Below are 19,791 nucleotides of genomic sequence, written 5' to 3'. Positions count from 1 at the left end.
TGATTACCTAAAAAAAATTACTGTAAATTATATTTCATTGTTCAAATGATAAATGTATTTTTAATTATTCAAATGGAAAATGTTACGGCCTCGAATTAATGTTCAGGGTTAAAATAAGTGAAACGTGACCTGAGACATTAATTTGAAATCATAACTAACTTGTCTGTCCTCCCTCCTCTCCCACGCAAACGCTCGCCACAGTAACCGACGACAGAATCAAACGCCATTCTCAAGCTTTTAAATTAAAACCCCCGCAAAAGAGACAGCAAGTAACAGATATCATTTCCTCGCAACAACGCTCGATCGCTCGCTCCGCGTCACGCCGTCGAACACATGGCGGCCAGACTCCTCCCCTTCCTCCTCCTCCTCCTCCTCCTCCTCCACCAGCCGGCTGTCGCCGTCAATTTCACCTGCCGCGCACCCGGGGGCGCGGCTCGGTGCCAGTCCCTCGTCAGCTACACCGCCCGTAACGATACCAACCTCGCGCAGATCATGACCCTTTTCCAGATCCGCTCCTTCCGGTCTCTCCTCGCCGCCAACGGCCTCCCCCTCTTCACCCCGCCCTCCCGCCCCGTCCCCGCTGGCTCCACCCTCCGCATTCGCCTCTCCTGCTCCTGCTCCGCCGGCCGCGGCGCCTCCGCCCATCGGCCCCTCTACCGGATCGCCCCCGGCGACGGCCTCGATTCCATCGCCCAAAACGTCTTCAACGGACTCATCTCCTACCAGGAGATCGCCGCCGCCAACAACATCTCCGACCCTAATCTGATCCAAATAGGGCAGGAGATCTACATCCCCTTGCCCTGCAGCTGCGACGAGGTGGAGGGCGAGCCGGTGGTGCACTACGCGCACGTGGTGACCTCCGGCAGCACAGTGTCGGGGATCGCGGCGGAGTTCGGGACGAAGGAGGAAACATTGCTGAATCTGAACGGGATTAGCGATCCCAAAACCCTCGAGGCTGGCCAAGTTCTTGATGTTCCTCTCAGAGGTTCGCTCCTAGCTCTTTCTTCCCTCCTCACATTTCTCTATCAAATGGCCTGCTAAACCATGGCGACGGCGCAGCGTGTTCTTCATCGATTGGTAGCGCCTCAGCGGACAGTGGCTTGCTCGTCTCCAATGGAAGTTACATTCTGACTGCAAACAACTGTGTCCTCTGCAGCTGCAGCTCCTCTTCGTGGGAGTGAGTTCATGCCTCATTAATCGTCTAAAAAAAAAACTTTGTGCCATGCATCCGTAATCGTTTCTTTGATTTGCATTAGGCTGGACTGCCACCCTACCAGGGGGATCAGTTCATCAGTTTGCCCAGTAGCAACCTGCGGAAATCTCTCCCTCGGCAATTCATCATCCAGCACCAGCACAGCCTGTGAGAGCACAACATGCACCTATGCTGGCTACACCAACAGTACCGACTTCGACATACTCACAAGTCTTACAACTCAATCATTGTGCAATAGTAAGTTTTGAACTTGTGTAATTAGTTCATATTCTTCAGGATGGAGCGTAATTCTTTTGACATTGATCAATCAGGTGCAGGAGCACCAGTGCCACAGCCCAGTGATGGGTTTTCTCTGCTAGTAGAAGCTCGATCGTCGTCGAGTTTCTTGCTACTCTCCGTGGCCCTGGCAATGGCTTTGTTGGGTTGGAGTTCATCATGAAATAAAATTAGCTGAAGATCCAGGCAGGATCTTGTAGTATCGCACTGAAGTTACCTGACAAATTTAATGTAGTTCCTTTATGGTTATTTATCTGTTTTTTTTTTCTTTTCAACTTAAAAGTAGAATGATGATCCTTTGTTGTATATGCTTATTTGATGTTCGTTTTAGCCCACTAGCCACTAGGCTGAGCCCACTATGATGTGATGGTGAGTTGAACTGAGCCTTGTTTAGACCAAGTCAATCAAATATTTTCATGACTCGGTCAGGCCACTGTTCAGACCAAGTTTGTTTAACATCAAGATAATGGTTGATGCAAATTAACTCGGTTTGTATCATCAATGAATTTTATTGCTCAAGAGTACTTTAATTGATAAAATACTTCTTTGATGCGCAAGTAATTTACAAAAATGGTTTTTGTAAATGACACATGTTTTTTGATAGACATGTATCCCGGATATCCCATGTATGAATATAAATTCGTCTCTCGGCTCGGCTTACTACTATAAAAATAAAGACAATTTACGATGAATTTTATGATGAAAAAAATTCATCATAAAATTATTTGACGATGAAAATTTTTTCATGGGTAATAGCTAGTTGTAAAATTCTGTGATGAAAAAAATTTATTTATCGCCAATTTGACGACGAATAAATTTTTCATCGCTAAATTCATTGCAATTTGATGACAAAAATATTTTCATCGCAAAATTGAATATTTGTTACTCTACGATAAAAATTTATTTTCGTCGTAAAATTAGCGATGAAAATTTATTTTCGTTGTCAAGGTCGCGACGAAAACTGATTTTGTCATTACGGAGAGGCTAAGGAAAAATATGTGAGATTTGGTGATGAACACTTTTTTCGTCGCCAAATTGGCAACGAAATAAAGTTTTCGTCGCCAATGTTTCGATAGCATAGTAATTTATGATACTTTTGCGATGAATATATTTTCGTTGTAAAATTCGTCGCAAAACACTAAAATTTCCTATAGCTTCTATACATTTCATTCTTCAAATGAATCCTATTTACATTTATCATACTGCATATTCTTCAAGTCAAACATTAAACACATTTAACAACCAACCAACATATTAAACCAATCACATCTTAACAAACAAACAACATATTAACCCAATATAATACTTAACAACAACTAATGAAACATTAACATCAATGAAACATTAACATCAATACAAACACATCATCCAACATCATACTGAATAACATCAATGTTTACCAAATATTAACATCAATATACAACACATCATCCTAAATAAATAAGTCTCAAAACATCCAACAAAGTCATCAAAACAACTAACAAAATCTCAAAACAATCAAAAACAAAATGTATTATCGTCCACGGCATCGATTTCAGAAAATACTTTCTGCTCCATCTTCTTCTCCGTCCAAACTTTTTCTTTTCCTACATCAGAAAATAAAATAAAAAAAATATTATTTTGTACAAATTAACTATAATATGTAATTACTTACTTCACCGCCATCCTTGGTTTCACCAATCCTGTTCGAAATAAAATAACAGTATTAATCAATAAAAAAATAAAAGATTTATAAAAGAAAAAAAAATGTAAAGCAATACTAATTATGAGAAAAATTAAAATTATATATAACTAGGCTTATGAAGAATCATCATCATTACCGTCATCACCAGAACCAGGAGAAATTTGATTCGGAACAGAGCCTAACTGAAGATGTTGCATAATGAAATCCTGTTGTCGGCGTATTTCTCTCATTTCTTCATCCCTTTGTAAAATAATGTCCTTCAAATTAGAAACTTTTTCAGTTAGGCTTTCTATTTGTGCCCTTACTGCTGGTGGGGTGGAAGAAGATGTGCCAGCAACTCGATGAGTTCTGTTCAAAGAATCTATTCCCAATATCCTTTTCCCTCTTGGATCCTCCACTCGCCTCCAACCAAATATTCAGATCATTTCCAACAGAGGGCTCAGATCCATCATTATTATCACTAACATTTGAATTTCTCTGTGCTAGCTTTAGCTCATCATATTTTTCCTGTATTGAAATACAAATATATTTAATAAATTAGAGAAGGTACATAACTATTAGAAGCCCACTTTCTTCAAGATTGTATTAATACCAGGGAGACTATACTAATCTTTGTAAGTATTGTCATTAAGGGTCCGGTAATTGAATACCGTTCGTTCTTTTCCTTTAACTTCTTTTCCTATGGTGGGGTCTATGCTGGTTCCTGACTGCACAATCATAGCCATTGTCTGATGCCGACTTTTGCTTGACCTTATTACTTTCAGCTTTAAGAGAGCATCTACGTGTTTCTCAAATGTTTTCTTCATTAGGGGAGTAATATGAGCTAGGGGTTTATCCTGAATAGTGATGTCAGGATTAATAATATCTATTTTGTAGAGTATCTTGTTCTTTGCCCAATGTTGCAAAGGATTATTTAATCTCTCCAAAAGTTTTCCATGCTTCATTAATATATCTGGGTTAGAGGGTGTACTAGAGAAAAGTACCTGCTCTTGGATTTCCAAGTATTCTTGTTTGTCCATGCACAGTTCCTCTATTGCTGGTGTTGCTGACTGATTGGTGGCTATTGTTGTGATATTTTTATAAAAGATCACAGAATTTCCTTCTATTCTCACTCCTCCTTGCATACTCCGGATGAAGTTGCACTCCAGCACCATTTGAATTCCTTCTCCTAACACCATATCAAAGGAATATGTAAAAGGAATTCTAAATTTATTCTCACCGATTATCATTTGTCCATTCTTGAGTTTCCAGTTAGCAGCCTGCTTGGAGTTTATGCCATTAATCATTACGGTATAAGAGTTTTACTCCAAAGCTTGAGCTGGAACAGACTTTTTATCTATACAACATGAGGTCACACCTGTATCCAGTATAGCATTAACTGAGAAGCTTGCTAAGTTAGGAATTTCAAAACTCACGACCATGTTGTATAGTCTATTAACAATCCTCTTTTGATGATACTGTCCCTCGCTAATTTTTCCAGGAAAGACACCTGCTCTTTCCCCTTCTGAAGGTCTTCTAGGGTTAATTCCCTCAGATCTTCCATTAGTTCTTTTGACAATATTTTTTCCTCTGTATTTTCCCCTTTTGCTAATCTTTCTATCTCGGCCTGCAGTCTCCTATTTTCTACCAGAAGAAAGTCAATAATGTATTCAATTAATTCAGGGACTAAATTTCTATCATTATACTGGCCTGGTTTTGGTGGAGCTACTGTTAACTCCATCTTCAAATAATGGTCCGCACATAGTGTGCATGTTGTTAGTCTGCACTTCTGACAATGTGCCCTTGCTCTCTAGCTAGTCTGTTGACCACAAAATCTACACCCAATTAGTGTAGTGCTGATTTCTTCATTAATTAGCCACTTGTGGTTGCATTCTGCTTGCTCCGTAGGAATGCCCACCTGCACTTGCCATCCTCCTTCCTCACCTATCAAAACAAATAAAGTTTCCTTGAAGGGTAGGATATTCGTGGGTATGTATCAGATACGACTTATTTTTCACCCACTTCTTATTTTTCAGATGACGAGGAAATGCTGGCGCATCTAGACCTGGAAGAAGGCCTGTAAATGGAATATCCCATTAGAAGGAGTGACACAACAATATTAGCTTCATCTTCTACAACAATTTCTCCATACAACCCACCGGAAGATACTATGATGGGACCATCGCAATATGCACCAGCAACAGAAAGGCCATCAACCTCTAACTCGTACTGAGATCAAAGGTTTATTGAAGCAAGGGTCGGGAGAATCAGAAGAGGATACAATAATGAGCAATGGAATCGGTCTTCAGCTTAACAACAGACCGGAGCCCTACTGGTCTTGCCCAACAATATTGGGCTCTATAATGACGTCATATCAAGATGGGAATCTATTACTACTAATGTAGTAGATTCGAAGGTTTGGGCAGATAAACGTACAAAGGTGCAGTATATTGAGAATTTATTGGGGGAAATAGAGAAGAAGACCTTCATACAATGGAGAATGATGTACCTAGATCAGTATGACATGTTAATAAACTCAGCTGATGAGACGTAGAATGCATTATTTCAGATAAGGAGAATCATTACATTGGAAGACCCAGCAAATGGCTCCACAACTGAACAAAACCAAGCCTACTTAGATTTGGAAAGACTAGTCTGTATCAACACTAGGGATCAGGTTCCCTACATGAATCAGTATAAGGAGCTAGCCTCCAAAATCGGAAGGATGTTCATAAATGAGGAGTTGTCAAGCAAATTCTACCGTAAAATGCCTCCACTTATCGGAAACCATCTGGAGCAGAAGTTTAAAGGCAATACACAAATACATTTATCTGGCTATTATCATCAGTCTACAGGAAAGCGGTATGGATTAAGAAAGGCGCAGAGCTACAAGGGCAAATCGCACAAAACCCAGGTGCGTGTGATTAAGAAGAAATACCATAATGATAGAACCAGAGTTAAGAAGTGCAAGTACTATATTTGTGGGAAAGAAGGTCATTTTGCAAGGGATTGCCGAAATAAATATGGCAATAAAGAGAGGATTACTATGCTTGAAGAATTGGAGCTCTCAGAAGATTTTGATGTGGTTTCTGTGGATCCTGAAGAAATGGATAGTGATGCTATCTGTAGCATGTCCGAGGGAGACATTCGGCCTCAAGAACGCACCGACGGTATTTCAACTCAAGATGTTTTAAAGGTACAAGTGAGTTTATAACTGTTTACATTGACGACATACTTATTTTCTCTAAAACAGAAAAGGAGCACATGAGGCACTTGGAGATCATGTTAAATATATGTGAAGAGCATGGTCTGGTATTATCTCCAACCAAGTGTAAGATAGCGGTTCCGAAAATTGAATTCCTAGGAGCGGAAATCGGTGAAGAAAAATTGAGACTACATCCACACATCATAAAGAAGATAATAGAGGTCAAAGATGAACAGTTAAAAGAGAAGAAAGGATTCCGTTCATGGCTGGGTATTCTTAACTATGCAAGGACGCATATTCCAAATCTAAGCTTCAAATTGGGACCACTCTATGAAAAAACGTCACCCCATGGTGATAAAAGGATGAAGGCATCAGACTGGGCCTTGTTGAAGCAGATTAAAGCCCAAGTCGCGCAACTACTAGATCTAGAAATTCTACCAGAAAGGCCTATATTGTCCTGGAAATAGACGGATCGATGACAGGCTGGGTGGAGTATACAAGTGGAAGCCCAACAAGGCTGATTCAAGGAATGTTGAAAAGGTATGTGCTTATGCACATGGCAAATTCCCTACAGTTAAATCTACAATTGATGCAGAGATCTTCGCTGTAATGGAAACCATGAGCGCATTAAAAATTCACTTCATGGATAAAGAGGAGATAACTCTCCGAACAGACTGTCAAGCTATTATCAGCTTCCACAACAAATCTGTAAGAAATAAACCCTCAAGGGTTCGATGGATAGCCTTCACGGACTTTATAATCGGGACGGATATCAAAATAAACTTTGAACATCTAGATGGAAAGTTTAACATTTTTGCAGATACACTGTCGCGCCTAATCACGGATGAACCAAAAATTTTGGATGCAACTATTCCAACCCGCAAGACGGCAGAATCAACCGGATATGATTTAACAATTTGCGATACTTATGAGATTGGTGCAGGGGACAGAGAACTATTGTTAGCAGGCATTGCTGTGGCAATACCCCCGGGACATTATGGAAGGATAGCACCCAGATCAGGAATATCTTGGCAAAAGGGCATTACCATTAGCGCAGGAGTAATTGATGCAGATTATCGAGGTGAAATTAAAATTCTAGTATTCAATATGACATTTGAAGTATTGACATTGCAGAAAGGCGAAGCAGTGGCGCAACTAATTCTAGAAAAGATTAGCACTCCAGAAGTAATGCAAGTAGAAGAACTTCCAACAACAGAACGTGGGACTAAAGGGTTTAGTTCTACAAATCAAATAGAAGCAACAGAACCAAAGGAACCATTTGGACCATCAGAGGCCACAGTGGAAGTAGCCGACCAAACTATTTTTATGGGAACACCAGACTGGGAAGCACTTATGGACATACTCTTCCCCAAGACAGGAAAAGCTATATGTCAAACGAAGGGATCCAGAGCTGAACCAGGACCAAGCCAATTTACTTCTCCACTTCAACAATTACTTAATCACAACATTTCTCTGGAAGAATATCATGAGCTCAAGCGTGCTCAACAATATGAATTTCCTTCTATTCTCACTCCTCCTTGCATACTCCGGATGAAGTTACACCCCAAGACCATTTAAATTCCTTCTCCTAACACCATATCAAAGGGATATGTAAAAGGAATTCTAAATTTACTCTCACCGATTATCATTTGCCCATTCTTGAGTTTCCAGTTAGCGGCCTGCTTGGAGTTTACGCCATTAATCATTATGATATAAGAGTTTTCCTCCAAAGCTTGAGCTGGAACAGACTTCTTATATATACAACATGAGGTCGCACCTATATCCAGTATAGCATTAGCTGAGAAGCTTGCTAATCTAGGAATTTCAAAACTTACGACTATGTTGTATAGTCTATTAACAGTTCTCTTTTGATGATACTGTCCCTCGCTAATTTTTAGAATACTGTCTTCTTCCAGGAAAGACACCTGCTCTTTCCCCTTTGAAGGTCTTCTAGGATTAATTCCCTCAGATCTTCCATTAGTTCTTTTGACAATATTTCTTCCTGTATTTTCCCTTTTTGTTAATCTTTTTATTGTTGGGTTGCAAGGGTGCAAACATAGTCCCACATCTAAAACACATGGAAAAGATCATGAGTTTAAAAGGATGAAAGATATCTCCATTGGTATGATGCCTTTTGGAGAGAGCTCAAGAACAAAGCCATGAGGGTTTAGGCCCAAAGTGGACAATCTCATACCATTGTGGAGATGCAGACATCCTTGGGGACCCAACATCTATCTCGGCCTGCAGTCTCCTATTTTCTGCCAGAAGAAAGTCAATGTATTCAATTAATTCAGGGACTAAATTTCTATTATTATATTGGCCTGGTTTTGGTGAAGCTACTGGCGACTCCATCTTCAAATAGTGGTCCGCACATAGTGTGCATGTTGTTAGGCTGCACTTCTGACAATGTGCCCTTGCTCTCTGGCTAGTCTGTTGACTATAAAATCTATACCCAATTAGTGTAGTGCTGATTTCTTCATTAATTAGCCAGTGGTTCGCACATAGTGTGCATGTTGTTAGTGTGCACTTCTGACAATGTGCCCTTGCTCTCTGGCTAGTCTATTGACCATAAAATCTATACCCAATTAGTGTAGTGCTGATTTCTTCATTAATTAGCCACTCGTGGTTGCATTCTGCTGGCTCCATAGGAATGCCCACCTTGACTTGCCATCCTCCCTCCTCACCTATCAAAACAAATAAAGTTTCCTTGAAGGGTAGGATATTCGTGGCTGCTCCACAATGTTGTTCAGTCTGGGTTTCTGCCTTGGACATGCTACAGATAACATCACTATCCGTTTCTTCAAGATCCACATAAACCACATCGAAATCTTCTGAGAGCTCCAATTCTTCAAGCATAGTAATCCTCTCTTTATTGCCATATTTATTTCGGCAATCCCTTGCAAAATGGCCCTCTTCGCCACAAATATAGTACTTGCACTTCTTAACTCTGGCTCTATCATTCTGGTATTTCTTCTTAATCACCCGCACGTGGGTTTTGTGTAGTTTGCCCTTGTAGCTCTGCGCCTTTCTTAATCCATACCGCTTTCCTACAGACTGGTTATAATAGCCAGGTAAAGGTATTTGTGCACAAAATTGAAAGTCTCTTACGCTCTTTTGTAGGGCCGCTTTTTCCATCAATTCTTGGTACGCATGATGGATTCTAGGAAGGACACCAATTGTATTGCCTCTAAACTTTTCTTTAAACTTCTGCTCCAGATGGTTTCCGATGAGTGGAGGCATTTTACGGTAGGATTTGCTTGACAACTCCTCATTTATGAGCATCCTTCCTGTTTTGGAGTCTAGCTCCTTATACTGATTCATGTAGGGAACCAGATCCCTAGTGCTGGTACAGACTAGTTTTTCCAAGTCTAAGTAGGCTTGGTTTTGTTCAACTGTGGAGTGATGCGTTGTTCAGATTGTCGTCTAAATGAGCACATCAATTTAATTAATACTGAATTCCCTAACTAAAGTAGTATAAGGCAACTCGAGTCGTCTCCCAACGATTGTAGACGGTGTGTGGTAATTCTAGTGGGTATTACAATTGGGGATTTAGATTTTTCTCTTTTTTGGATTGGATGGGGGGTTGTTGTCTTAAGTTCTAATTCTAAACAATGTAAAGAACACTAAGTATCAAGAACAAATTGCATTAATAAAATAAAGAGTGCAACAAGTAAATAAGTGCATGAACAAAGAAACAAGCAAGAGAAATCTAAGGATAAACAACATTCAAAACTGTAAGGCAAAATTAAACAAACACTTGGTATGCCAAAAGTCTAATCTAAGTTCAGAAATGGAAGAAAAGTAAAGCTAATGATTCTCCCTAAGGTTCTCGTCGAAGGTGGATGCGAAGCAAAGCGGACTCCACGAATGATGTGCCGAAGGAAGGAATCTCCAACTTCGAATCAATCAGGAGAGGATGTGGATGGATGAGATGACGTGAAGGAGAGGAAGGTCCTCTTGCTCCTTGATGGATGGAAGATGGTCGGATGGAAGAAAGGAAATCTCCTCGCCTTCTTTTCCGGGGCAATGAATGGAGATGGCGGTGAAGAAATGAAGGTAGGTGGCGGCTAGGGCGAATCCCGTGGAGAGAATAGCTTTTCTCCACAAAAAATCAACTTTTATACTCCAAAACCTGCTCCGCGACACGGTCGTGTCTCTTAGGCACGACCTGAGGTAGGCACCCCCTGTTAAAGAGGCACGGTCGTGTCTCTTAGGCACGGCCTGGGCAAGACACGCTTCTGGAAATAGGCATGGCCGTGTCTCTTAGGCACGGCCTGGGCAAGACACGCTTCTGGAAATAGGCATGGCCGTGTCTCTTAGGCACGGCCTGGGCAAGACACGCTTCTGGAAATAGGCACGACCGTGTCTCTTAGGCATGACCCCAAAATTGGAGGTTTTCTGCAAGTGATGCACTTCCATCCCTTTTAGCATGGCATAGAGGCCGAATTTGTCTGAACCCTCTGAATCAAAGTTGTAGATCTTGAAGTTATCTTCATTTTGGTAGGTGGTACAACCCATGGTTCGATCGGAGCAAAATGTTATGACCATTTTAGTTTTAGTCTGCAGAGCAGTCCAACTGAGGCATGGCCGTGTCTTCCTGGGAAGATGAGGCACGACCGTGCCTCATAAGACACGACCTGGAAAAGGTGGGGCACGACCATGCCTTGTGAGACATGGCCTGGAAAAGGTGGGGCACAGCCCTGGGAGCCTCTGAAACACTCCAAATGATCTCTAGATACTTCCAAATGCTCTCCAACTTGGTTCAACTTCATGACTCCTTAAGTATCTTACAAAAATATATCAAAAAATGTTAGATTCAACCCAAAATTTGTAGGAATTAGCAATAGGGTCCAAAATAAGCTCCTACTCGCAATATATGTTAATATTCAATAGTTACACAACGAGAGGGTCACAATATCAAGTTTTAGAGCCAAAATAAACTATAAAAATGAGTGTTATCATAGAGCCAGTTGCTGGGTCTTCCAATGTAATAATTCTCCTTATTTGAGATAATACATTCTGCGTCTCATCAGCTGAGTATATTAACTTGTCATACTGATCTGGGTACATTATTCTCCATTGTATGAAGGTCTTCTTCTCTAAGCCGTAAGCATAAAGGATGCTGAATAGGATTCATGTCTGAAAGAGTTGAGCAAAATATAAGAGAGTGTTATAACAAATCCCGAACCATAAACCTTGAGTATTTAGATCTTGCTAATAAACCACAACCAAAAGCATCTGACTTGGCAAACAATTTAGGAGTATTTTACGGTCAAATTTCACTGTTGTCTAAAGTCTCCTTAAAATATTTTTACTTATTGAGAGAAGAAAACCAGGTGTTAAGGAAGGAAGTAGCTCAGCTACGAACTTCTATAAACAGCCTGGAAAAAGAAGTTGTGAACCAAAAGCCTTTAACAAAAGAAGGGCTTTAGTTGTTGAGATTGCTAGGCAACCCAAGTTAGTTGAAGAGAAAGCCATAAAGTTGACTGAGGAATTGAAACTCAGCATGACAAAGGTTGAAAAGATACTTGAAGAGGTAAAGTCATTGATAGGTGGATGAGCGATTGGGTTAAGCAGTCTGAGACCCAAAGCTACTTAAGTGCTGTTAAAACCACTGAACCTATAGAAGCCTCGGCAGTAAGTTTCTGTAAACCCTCGGAGTACAAATCAACATTTGATAGTCAAAGGGCTCTAGCAAAATAGAATAATATGATCATCTCATTGCTAATTGCTTTAAGTGAGCAGGAACAAGATCTGCAAGGACAAGTTCAACAGCTAAAAAGAAGTATTCAACCAGTAATAACCACAAGCTCAACAACAAAAGAGCTTGAAAGTTCGATTGAAGATTTGACAAAGAAATTAGAAGACTTGAATTTGGGAAAAGATCCCATAATTTGCAAGAAGAAGGGAGCCATTCTGATATTTAAAAATCCATCAGATATACTCTAACAAGAGAAGAAGAAATGAGTACTTCAACAAGACCTCCAGCGGTGGGTACAACAATAATGATAGTACCTAGCACGGAAGATCAGATAAGAGATTATAGACAAAATCAGAAAAGAATATATAATCTCCAAAGAAGACTAAGTCCAAGCCAAAGGCGCTTTAGACGGACTATAGAAAGCCAAATCAGTCCGGAAGAGCAACTGGAGATTTCAAGATTCAGAAGAGCAAGCATGGTACCAACAGAAGTATTATATTCTGCAGGCTTTAGGCCAACGCAACACAGAGTATATCAACACTATTCTGAGGAGGACGTTCTCTGTATAGAAGAAAGTCAAGTGGATCTGCCACTTGTAACTAAACAAAGCCACCAAGCTTTGCGAGAGGCTGGTTTTCACCATATTCATATGAGTCTCGTGATGATCAGAATCTATGCTCTCTATCGACGAGATATGGGAGCCATGGTGTTAGCTGTTCTCAGAGACACCAGATGGCAGGGAGATAGATCTATAATTGCCACAATGGAGATGGACCTTACACGGGGGACACAAATGGTATATGTCATCCTAGATTTAATGATGAATGTTGAAGACTTTTCTAACCATATAGAACTTTCTGAGCAAACCCATGGTTAGCAAGACTGGTAGGGATGCTCAAGCAACTTGCTAATCACAAGGATGATGGTTGGTAGACTGACCAACACTAGTTTTACTAATTTTACTTATAATGTGCAAAGTGTTGCAGATTACCTTACGAGTAGGAGAGTTAATGCCCTACCAGGAACGAGGTTCACTATAGAAGAATTGCAACAGCAAAGATGGATTCTAAGGCCATCAACTCGGAGAAACCCAATGGCACCAATAAGAGTACAAACAAGGACGCTTCTCGACGGAAGTGTTTTATTACAATTCCAGGGCTATGAACCAGTTGCGGAGCAGCGACCTTACCAAGTAAATCAGAATGATGAGGAAATATGCTCCTTGGAGCAGGAAATTTTGGCCGTCATTAGCATAGAAGAGCCGCTGTTGATCCAAAAATTAAATCTGGATGCAACTATTCTAGCCCGCAAGATGACAGAATCAGTCGGATATGATTTAACAATTTGCCATACTTATGAGATTGGTGCAAGGGACAAAAAACTATTGTCAACAGGTATTGCTGTGGAAATACCCCTGGGATATTATGGGAGGATAGCACCCAGATCAGGAATAGCCAATTAAGTTAAAAATTATAATACAAACCTTAATAGTTCTAACTTTATCCCCGCTCCAAGTCTTATTTTCTTTTGAAATGTGCGGATAAAAGTCTCTATAAAAGTGGCTCCTTCTCCATTTTCTTAGCCTAAAAATACATTGTTAGAAATAATATAATAGTTTGAAATTAATTAGTAACGTAGTGTTTATAAAAAATTTATCAATCTGCGTATATGTTCCTCAATGTTGATTGAGCCTTTCGCATATGTTGCAGATGAGTATCTAGAATTAAATGTTTGATTTGCTTTGTTCTGGTGACTCTTTTGTTTACTTTCCTCGATTTCTCAAAAACTGAGGATCCTAGTCCAATTTTCATTGGTGATGCACAATAGCTTTTTCCTCTTGTCTTGGAATAATTTAGAACATGCCGAATGTGATCCCAATATTTTTTTAAAAAAATTCGCTTAATTTTCAATTCTTCAGATGTATCCCAATTGAATGCCCAATAAAATTAAAAAAATAATAAATGATTATATATTCATTTTAATTTGATATATCAACTGAAGGGAACATATACATTAAATTCGTTCTAACATAATTCTTTTGTAGGTGCTGGAGTGCTAGTATATGTCATAGAAGCTCCTCCCCAATGATTATTCACGATTTTATTGATTTTACGAATAACATGTACATAATTTTAAAATCTATTATAAAATTCTAAACAAACATTATTAAAAAAACTAAATAAGATGAAATTTAAATATCTAGAAAATTGATAAGATGACCATTATGAAGTAGGAAAATATATAATTAAAAAGTATAGGAACTTATTTTTTATAGAATCATGAATACTAAAGGTCATTTGATACTTATGAATCTCCGTGAGGGACTATATACTCACGAATATCCTGTAACTCAGTAGCAAATTGTCTGGGAGAAGGGTCTGGAGACTGCAATGACGATGAATCTGGTGAAGGTGCATGCAATGGTCCTGCAGTGCTAAGTGCTGAAGCAGACTGGCTAGGAGTACTTCGTCTGTGACCACCTCGTCTAAACTGTCAACTAAAATTGTTATAAGATAAAATAATAAATAATTATTACATAATGAGGAATATGAAAAAACTTACCATAATTGCTAAGATGAAAGCAGGTGCAAAATTAAACACATAAATAATATCACCTGTAATGACCTATAAGAAAAAAATATAGTGCATTAATAGTTAATTACAAATATTTAACAATAAGACAGTATATAAACAATTAAGTAAGCAACAAGTCATATAAATATGCAGATTAAAACTAAATTACTCATAAAAAATACATTACCATTTTAAAAAGATCTCTTCATTTTTTTATATAATAACATCAAAGTCCTTATTTTTATTGGCATTCTCATCATCGTTATCGTCATCATCGTCATCGTCGTTTCATTGATTTCACTTGCATCCATATTTATTACTACTCCATTGGGATTTTGTAATGTTGAAATAATATATTCTTCTGTTTGAAATGTGTTCCTAACTTTCTCTTGTCGATATGCAATGTCTTCCCAATGTTCCTTAATCTTTTTCGTGCTTTAGTTTTATAAACAACTCACCAATCATTTTTGTCATGTTTCAAACTAGGATATGAAACATAGAATACCTGAATAGCTTGTTGTACCAACATAAATGGTTCATGTCTTTTATAAAATCTCTTATGATTTATTTCAACTGAAGTATAGTGTGGATGCACCTTCATTCCTCTGACAGGGTCAAATCAGGCGACATATAAATAAAATAACTTGCATTTCTGGTCCGGGGTATTCTACTTCTATAATTTCATCGAGCAAACCATAAAAATCATTGCTTGCACCTCTATCACGATCTGATGACTGAACACATTGTTAGATTTGAGAGGTGTCCTAAGACAATCGCCTTACGGTTATACTATTTATTGGATAAATAGCAATTCACTATTTGAGTGTACATTCCATATATGTTTGATTGTATCTTAAACTCAAATACTGAATGCCTGTAATACGATTCATAGCATGAGAGAATTTGTGATTGGATCACAACTCGTGAGCATCTCTATATATGCAATTATGAATGTATTGAAATCATCCCTAGTCGAGGAATTGATGAGCACGGACGTCATCGATTTTGTTGAGACTAACACGTTTAGACTCCTTGGTTAGCCAAGCAGCTGATCTCACTACTAGAGATATTGGATGTTGAGAGTTAAACGTGGGTGTTGGTTAAAGGTAACCAGTTCATTAGAGTGACCTGCTTTGAGACTTCATATGGTTCGATATATATGTCAATGAAGATTTCAGTGCAGTTTAAGTGTGAGTTTCCTTTGACTTGCGGTATTCAAGTCACCTTGGTCATGGAGGCTTATACTTTGACATCTTAAGCAAGCATCTCTAAGGAGGTGTGGACCTGAGATGATTGGGTATAAGTCGAAGTGCCCGAAAGTATTTGAATAGCCTATAGAGGATTCACTGCTCCTTGGAAAAGGAGACGTATACCTTGCAGCCACTTGTCAGGATTGTACTAAAAGTCTTTGGCCAAAACATTATATGTTAAGAGTGCAGTACTCTTGGACACATATACGAGTAACTTGAATCCACAAGATAAAAAAATATCTTGGGCTAGGAGTGACGTAGTCAGCCTAGTGGGGACTGACACATAGACCATGTCCTGAACCAAGCGGATATAAGACAGTGAAAGGAACGAGATACGTTTAATTGGAGCTGCTGAAAGGTTTAGAATTGTTCTGGAATCAATTGTTGATTTTTGATCAATTGGGGATCATGATGTACTACTAGGTGTCATTCATGATCGTTTCGTAATTAATGGTTAATTACAGACGACCAACATAATTGAGAATCTGTTGGATCACATGGACTACAAGTTCTCTGAAAGACTTAAAATGAGTTTGAGAATTGGATTCTTAGAATGAGAGAAATAAAATTTGATTGGCCAAACAAAGGACAAAAATGATGGAACTTGTCTTGCAAAGATGAAATGAACAAAACTAATTTTGTTCAAATCAGAGGTCATTTGGTTATTGAATCAAACGATTTAATTTTGAACCAAATTGAACCAACTTGATTTAGTTCATGATGGAAGAGGTTTTGGCAAAACAGATGCGATGAAAACTTGTCTTGTGAAGATGAATTGAACAAAATTAATTTGGATCAAATTGGAGGTCGTTTGATTACCGAACCAAGCGAACCAAGAATGAACCTGGTTCGTTACAGTGACATGAGCTGAATCCGATTCAACTAGGTTATTTTCCTTCGGTTTAAAAAACAAACCCTAGCTGTAGCTGGCACTGTAGCTTCTTAAATAATGAAGATCACAATTTTGGTTACTCGGTTGATCCTCTCCGCACAACGTCGATCCTTGTCTTCTCCACGTGACGCGCCGCTTGCAGATCGTCTCTGCCCCAAAACCTAAGGCGTCGGGCTTCTTCCTCCCGTGCACGCGCTGACCCTGCTTCTTCCCCGCGAGAACGACGACCAGTCCTGAGCCGTGAGGAGAGGCGCAAGTGCCGGCGGCTTCAGCGCTGACGATGTGGGGATTGATCGGATAAGTGGAACACGTGATTTCGATCGTTGTTCGCGATCTGCCTGAGGATGCGCCGGTCGCGATGCTGAAGCTTTGCTTGAAGATGCGCGCGGCTGAAACAGAGGATTGTAACCTCTTCCGTCGGCGTCGATCTTCTTCCTTCCCGTCGACGTCGTTCTTCTTCCCAAGGATGGTGCCTCCACCACCACGAAGGTCGTGATCGCTGTGGGGCCTCTGTTGCTGATGCTTTGATCGCCGCGGAGTTTGCTTGTCACCGGAGAAGAAAGCCATAAACCGGCTTGAGGAGAAGGAAGCTATGAAGTTCGCCGGCCTGAACCCTAAACGCGAACGCAACCCTCTTCTTCTCATCCTCTCTGTTGGCAGCAGTCCTCTATTTTTGATCGTGTGGGAGAGGAGGAGAACCTATTTCCGATCGTGTGTGGGAGAAGGGGAGAACCTGTTTCCGCCGTGTGGGAGAGAAGAGAAAAACCTATTTTTGTTTTCTTTTCCCGAAGCAATTTATTGGCAGTCATTAGTTGACCACCCAAAATTACATCCGGAATACGATTCTCGGTGATAGTTAGAAAACCCTGAACAATCATGGCAAATGTTGTTGCGTAGTTTCTGGAATAAGACTTATCTCGATTTGATCGTCATTGATCATCGGCTAGTACCGAAGACGATGATGCGACTCGTGGATTCCGAAGCTGTCCAAACGAGAGTTTGGCGTGGATCACCAGTAGAGACGGGACTTCGACGAGGACCGCTCGATTGATACCAATACTGCTCAACGTCATCGCGAGATACATGTTTATAATAATTTATTAATTTTCTATTATGCCTTGTACACTGTTATTTCCTATTATGCATGCGCGTGTTGTGATAATAATTAATTTAATTATTTATTTAATTCTGCTGCACACGTTTGTGAAACGTGTAAACACGCGCATTGCACCGGGACGATCCCAAAAGTGGTCTCAGAGCCAGATTGTGCAAGGCCTATGCGTAAAATGATTTTACATGTAGTAATTAGTCGTAAATTTAATTTAAATTTTTTTAAAATTTTAATTTAGAATTTCTAATTATAGAAATTTTTTAATTTGTTAGAAAATTTTATATTAAAAAATTTGTTTCCTAATTAATTATATTTTTTAATTAAAATTTTATTTCCTAAAATAGAGGAAATTTTATAATTTAATTTAGAATGTCTAATTATTATAATTTTTTAATTGGTTAGAAAATTTCGTATTAAGAAATTTATTTCCTAAACAATTAGATTTTCTTAATTAAAATTTTATTTTCTAAAAAGAAAATATTGAGATTTAATTTAGAATTTATAATTGTAGAATTTCCTAATTTATTTAGAAATTTGGATTAGAAAATTTGGATGATTGCTAAAAATTTTTGGCCAAAGCATTATATATCAATATTATGGCACTCTTGGACACATGTACGAATAACTTGAATCCACAGGACAAGAAAGCAGCTTAGGCTAGGTGTGACGTAGTCACTTGGGGGGACCGACACATAGACCATGTCCTGAACTAAGCAAATATAAGACGGTGAAAGGAACGAGACACGTTTAATTCGAGCTGTTGAATGGTTTAGAATTGTTCTGGAATCAATTGTTGACACAATAGAATCATGATGTACTACTAGGTGCCACTATGATCGTTCCATAATTAATGGTTAATTACACGACCAACATAATCAAACACGTATTACAAGTTCTCCGAAGGACTTAAAATGAGTTAGAGAATTGGATTTTCAGAATGAGAGAAATGAAATCTGGTTGGATCAGACAAAGGACAAAAATGATGGAACTCATCTTGCGAAGATGAAATGAACGAAACTAATTTTGTTCAAATCAGAGGTCGTTTGGTTATTGAATCAAACGATTCAATTTTGAACTAAATTGAACCAACTTGGTTTGGTTCATGATGGAAAAGGTTTTGGCAAAACGGATGCGATGAAAAATTTTGTCTTGTGAAGACGAATTGAACAAAATTGATTTGGGTCAAATTGGAAGTCGTTTGGTTACCGAACCAAGCGAACCAAGAATGAACCTGGTTTGCTACAGTGACATGAGCTGAATCCGGTTCAACTGGGTTATTTTCCTTCGGTTCAAACAACAAACCCTAGCCGCAGGATTGGGTTTGGTTTTGTGGTTTTCGCGTGCCGCTACTATAGCTGGCACTGTAGCTTCTTAAATAATGAAGATCGCGATTTTGGTTGCTCAGTTCTTCCTCTCTGCACAGCGCCGATCCTCGTCTTCTCCACGCAACACGCCGCCTGCAGATCGTCTTGCCCCGAAACCCTGCCCTAAGTGAGGACCGGTCCTGAGGTGCAAGTGCGGCGGCTTCAGCGCTGACGGTGTGGGGATTGACTGGGTAAGTGGAACACGCGATTTTGGCCGTTGTTCGTGATCTGCTCGAAGATGTGCCAGCCGTGATGCCGAAGCTCTGTTTAAAGACGCACGCGGCTGAAACAGAGGATTACAACCTCTTCCATCGACATCGATCTTCTTCCTTCCCGCCGCGTCGTTCTTCTTCCCGAGGATGGTCCTCCACCACCACGAAGGTCATGATCACTGTGGGACCTCTGTTGCTGATGCTCTGATCGCCGCGGAGTTTGCTTATCGCCGAAGAAGAAAGCCATAAAACCCGGTTGAGGAGAAGGAAGCTGTGAAGTTCGTTGGCCTGAACCATAAACGCGAACGCAACCCTCTTCTTCTCATCCTC

General features: G+C 39.7%; 2 protein-coding genes across 2 annotated transcripts; both read left to right on the top strand.

Moving 5' to 3' along the window:
* Nucleotides 1–333: 333 nt before the first annotated feature.
* LOC141847602 (chitin elicitor-binding protein-like) lies at nucleotides 334–1,652 on the top strand. Its single transcript, XM_074735657.1, has 4 exons — nucleotides 334–985; nucleotides 1,060–1,177; nucleotides 1,257–1,450; nucleotides 1,525–1,652. Exons 1-4 carry the CDS (start codon nucleotides 334–336, stop codon nucleotides 1,650–1,652), a joined length of 1,092 nt encoding a protein of 363 aa, XP_074591758.1.
* Nucleotides 1,653–12,719: 11,067 nt separating this feature from the next.
* LOC141847601 (uncharacterized) lies at nucleotides 12,720–13,520 on the top strand. Its single transcript, XM_074735656.1, is given in 1 exon segment — nucleotides 12,720–13,520. A coding segment is annotated over 1 exon segment (801 nt).
* The last annotated feature ends 6,271 nt before the right edge of the window (nucleotides 13,521–19,791 follow it).

This window comes from Curcuma longa, chromosome 16 (genome assembly GCF_044706935.1).
Source record: "Curcuma longa cultivar G26 ecotype Majalengka, Jawa Barat chromosome 16, ITB_CL_G26_1.1, whole genome shotgun sequence".
NCBI classification, from domain to species: Eukaryota; Viridiplantae; Streptophyta; class Magnoliopsida; order Zingiberales; family Zingiberaceae; genus Curcuma; species Curcuma longa.
This window is presented reverse-complemented; position numbering and strand designations above follow the sequence as displayed.

Excerpts from the sequence above, each read along its gene's own strand:
- LOC141847602 (XM_074735657.1), top strand. The coding sequence starts at position 334 with ATGGCGGCCAGACTCCTCCCCTTCCTCCTCCTCCTCCTCCTCCTCCTC. Across the intron at positions 986-1,059 it reads TCTTGATGTTCCTCTCAGAG|CGTGTTCTTCATCGATTGGT; the intron begins GTTCGCTCCTAG and ends GCGACGGCGCAG. Across the intron at positions 1,178-1,256 it reads TGCAGCTCCTCTTCGTGGGA|GCTGGACTGCCACCCTACCA; the intron begins GTGAGTTCATGC and ends GATTTGCATTAG.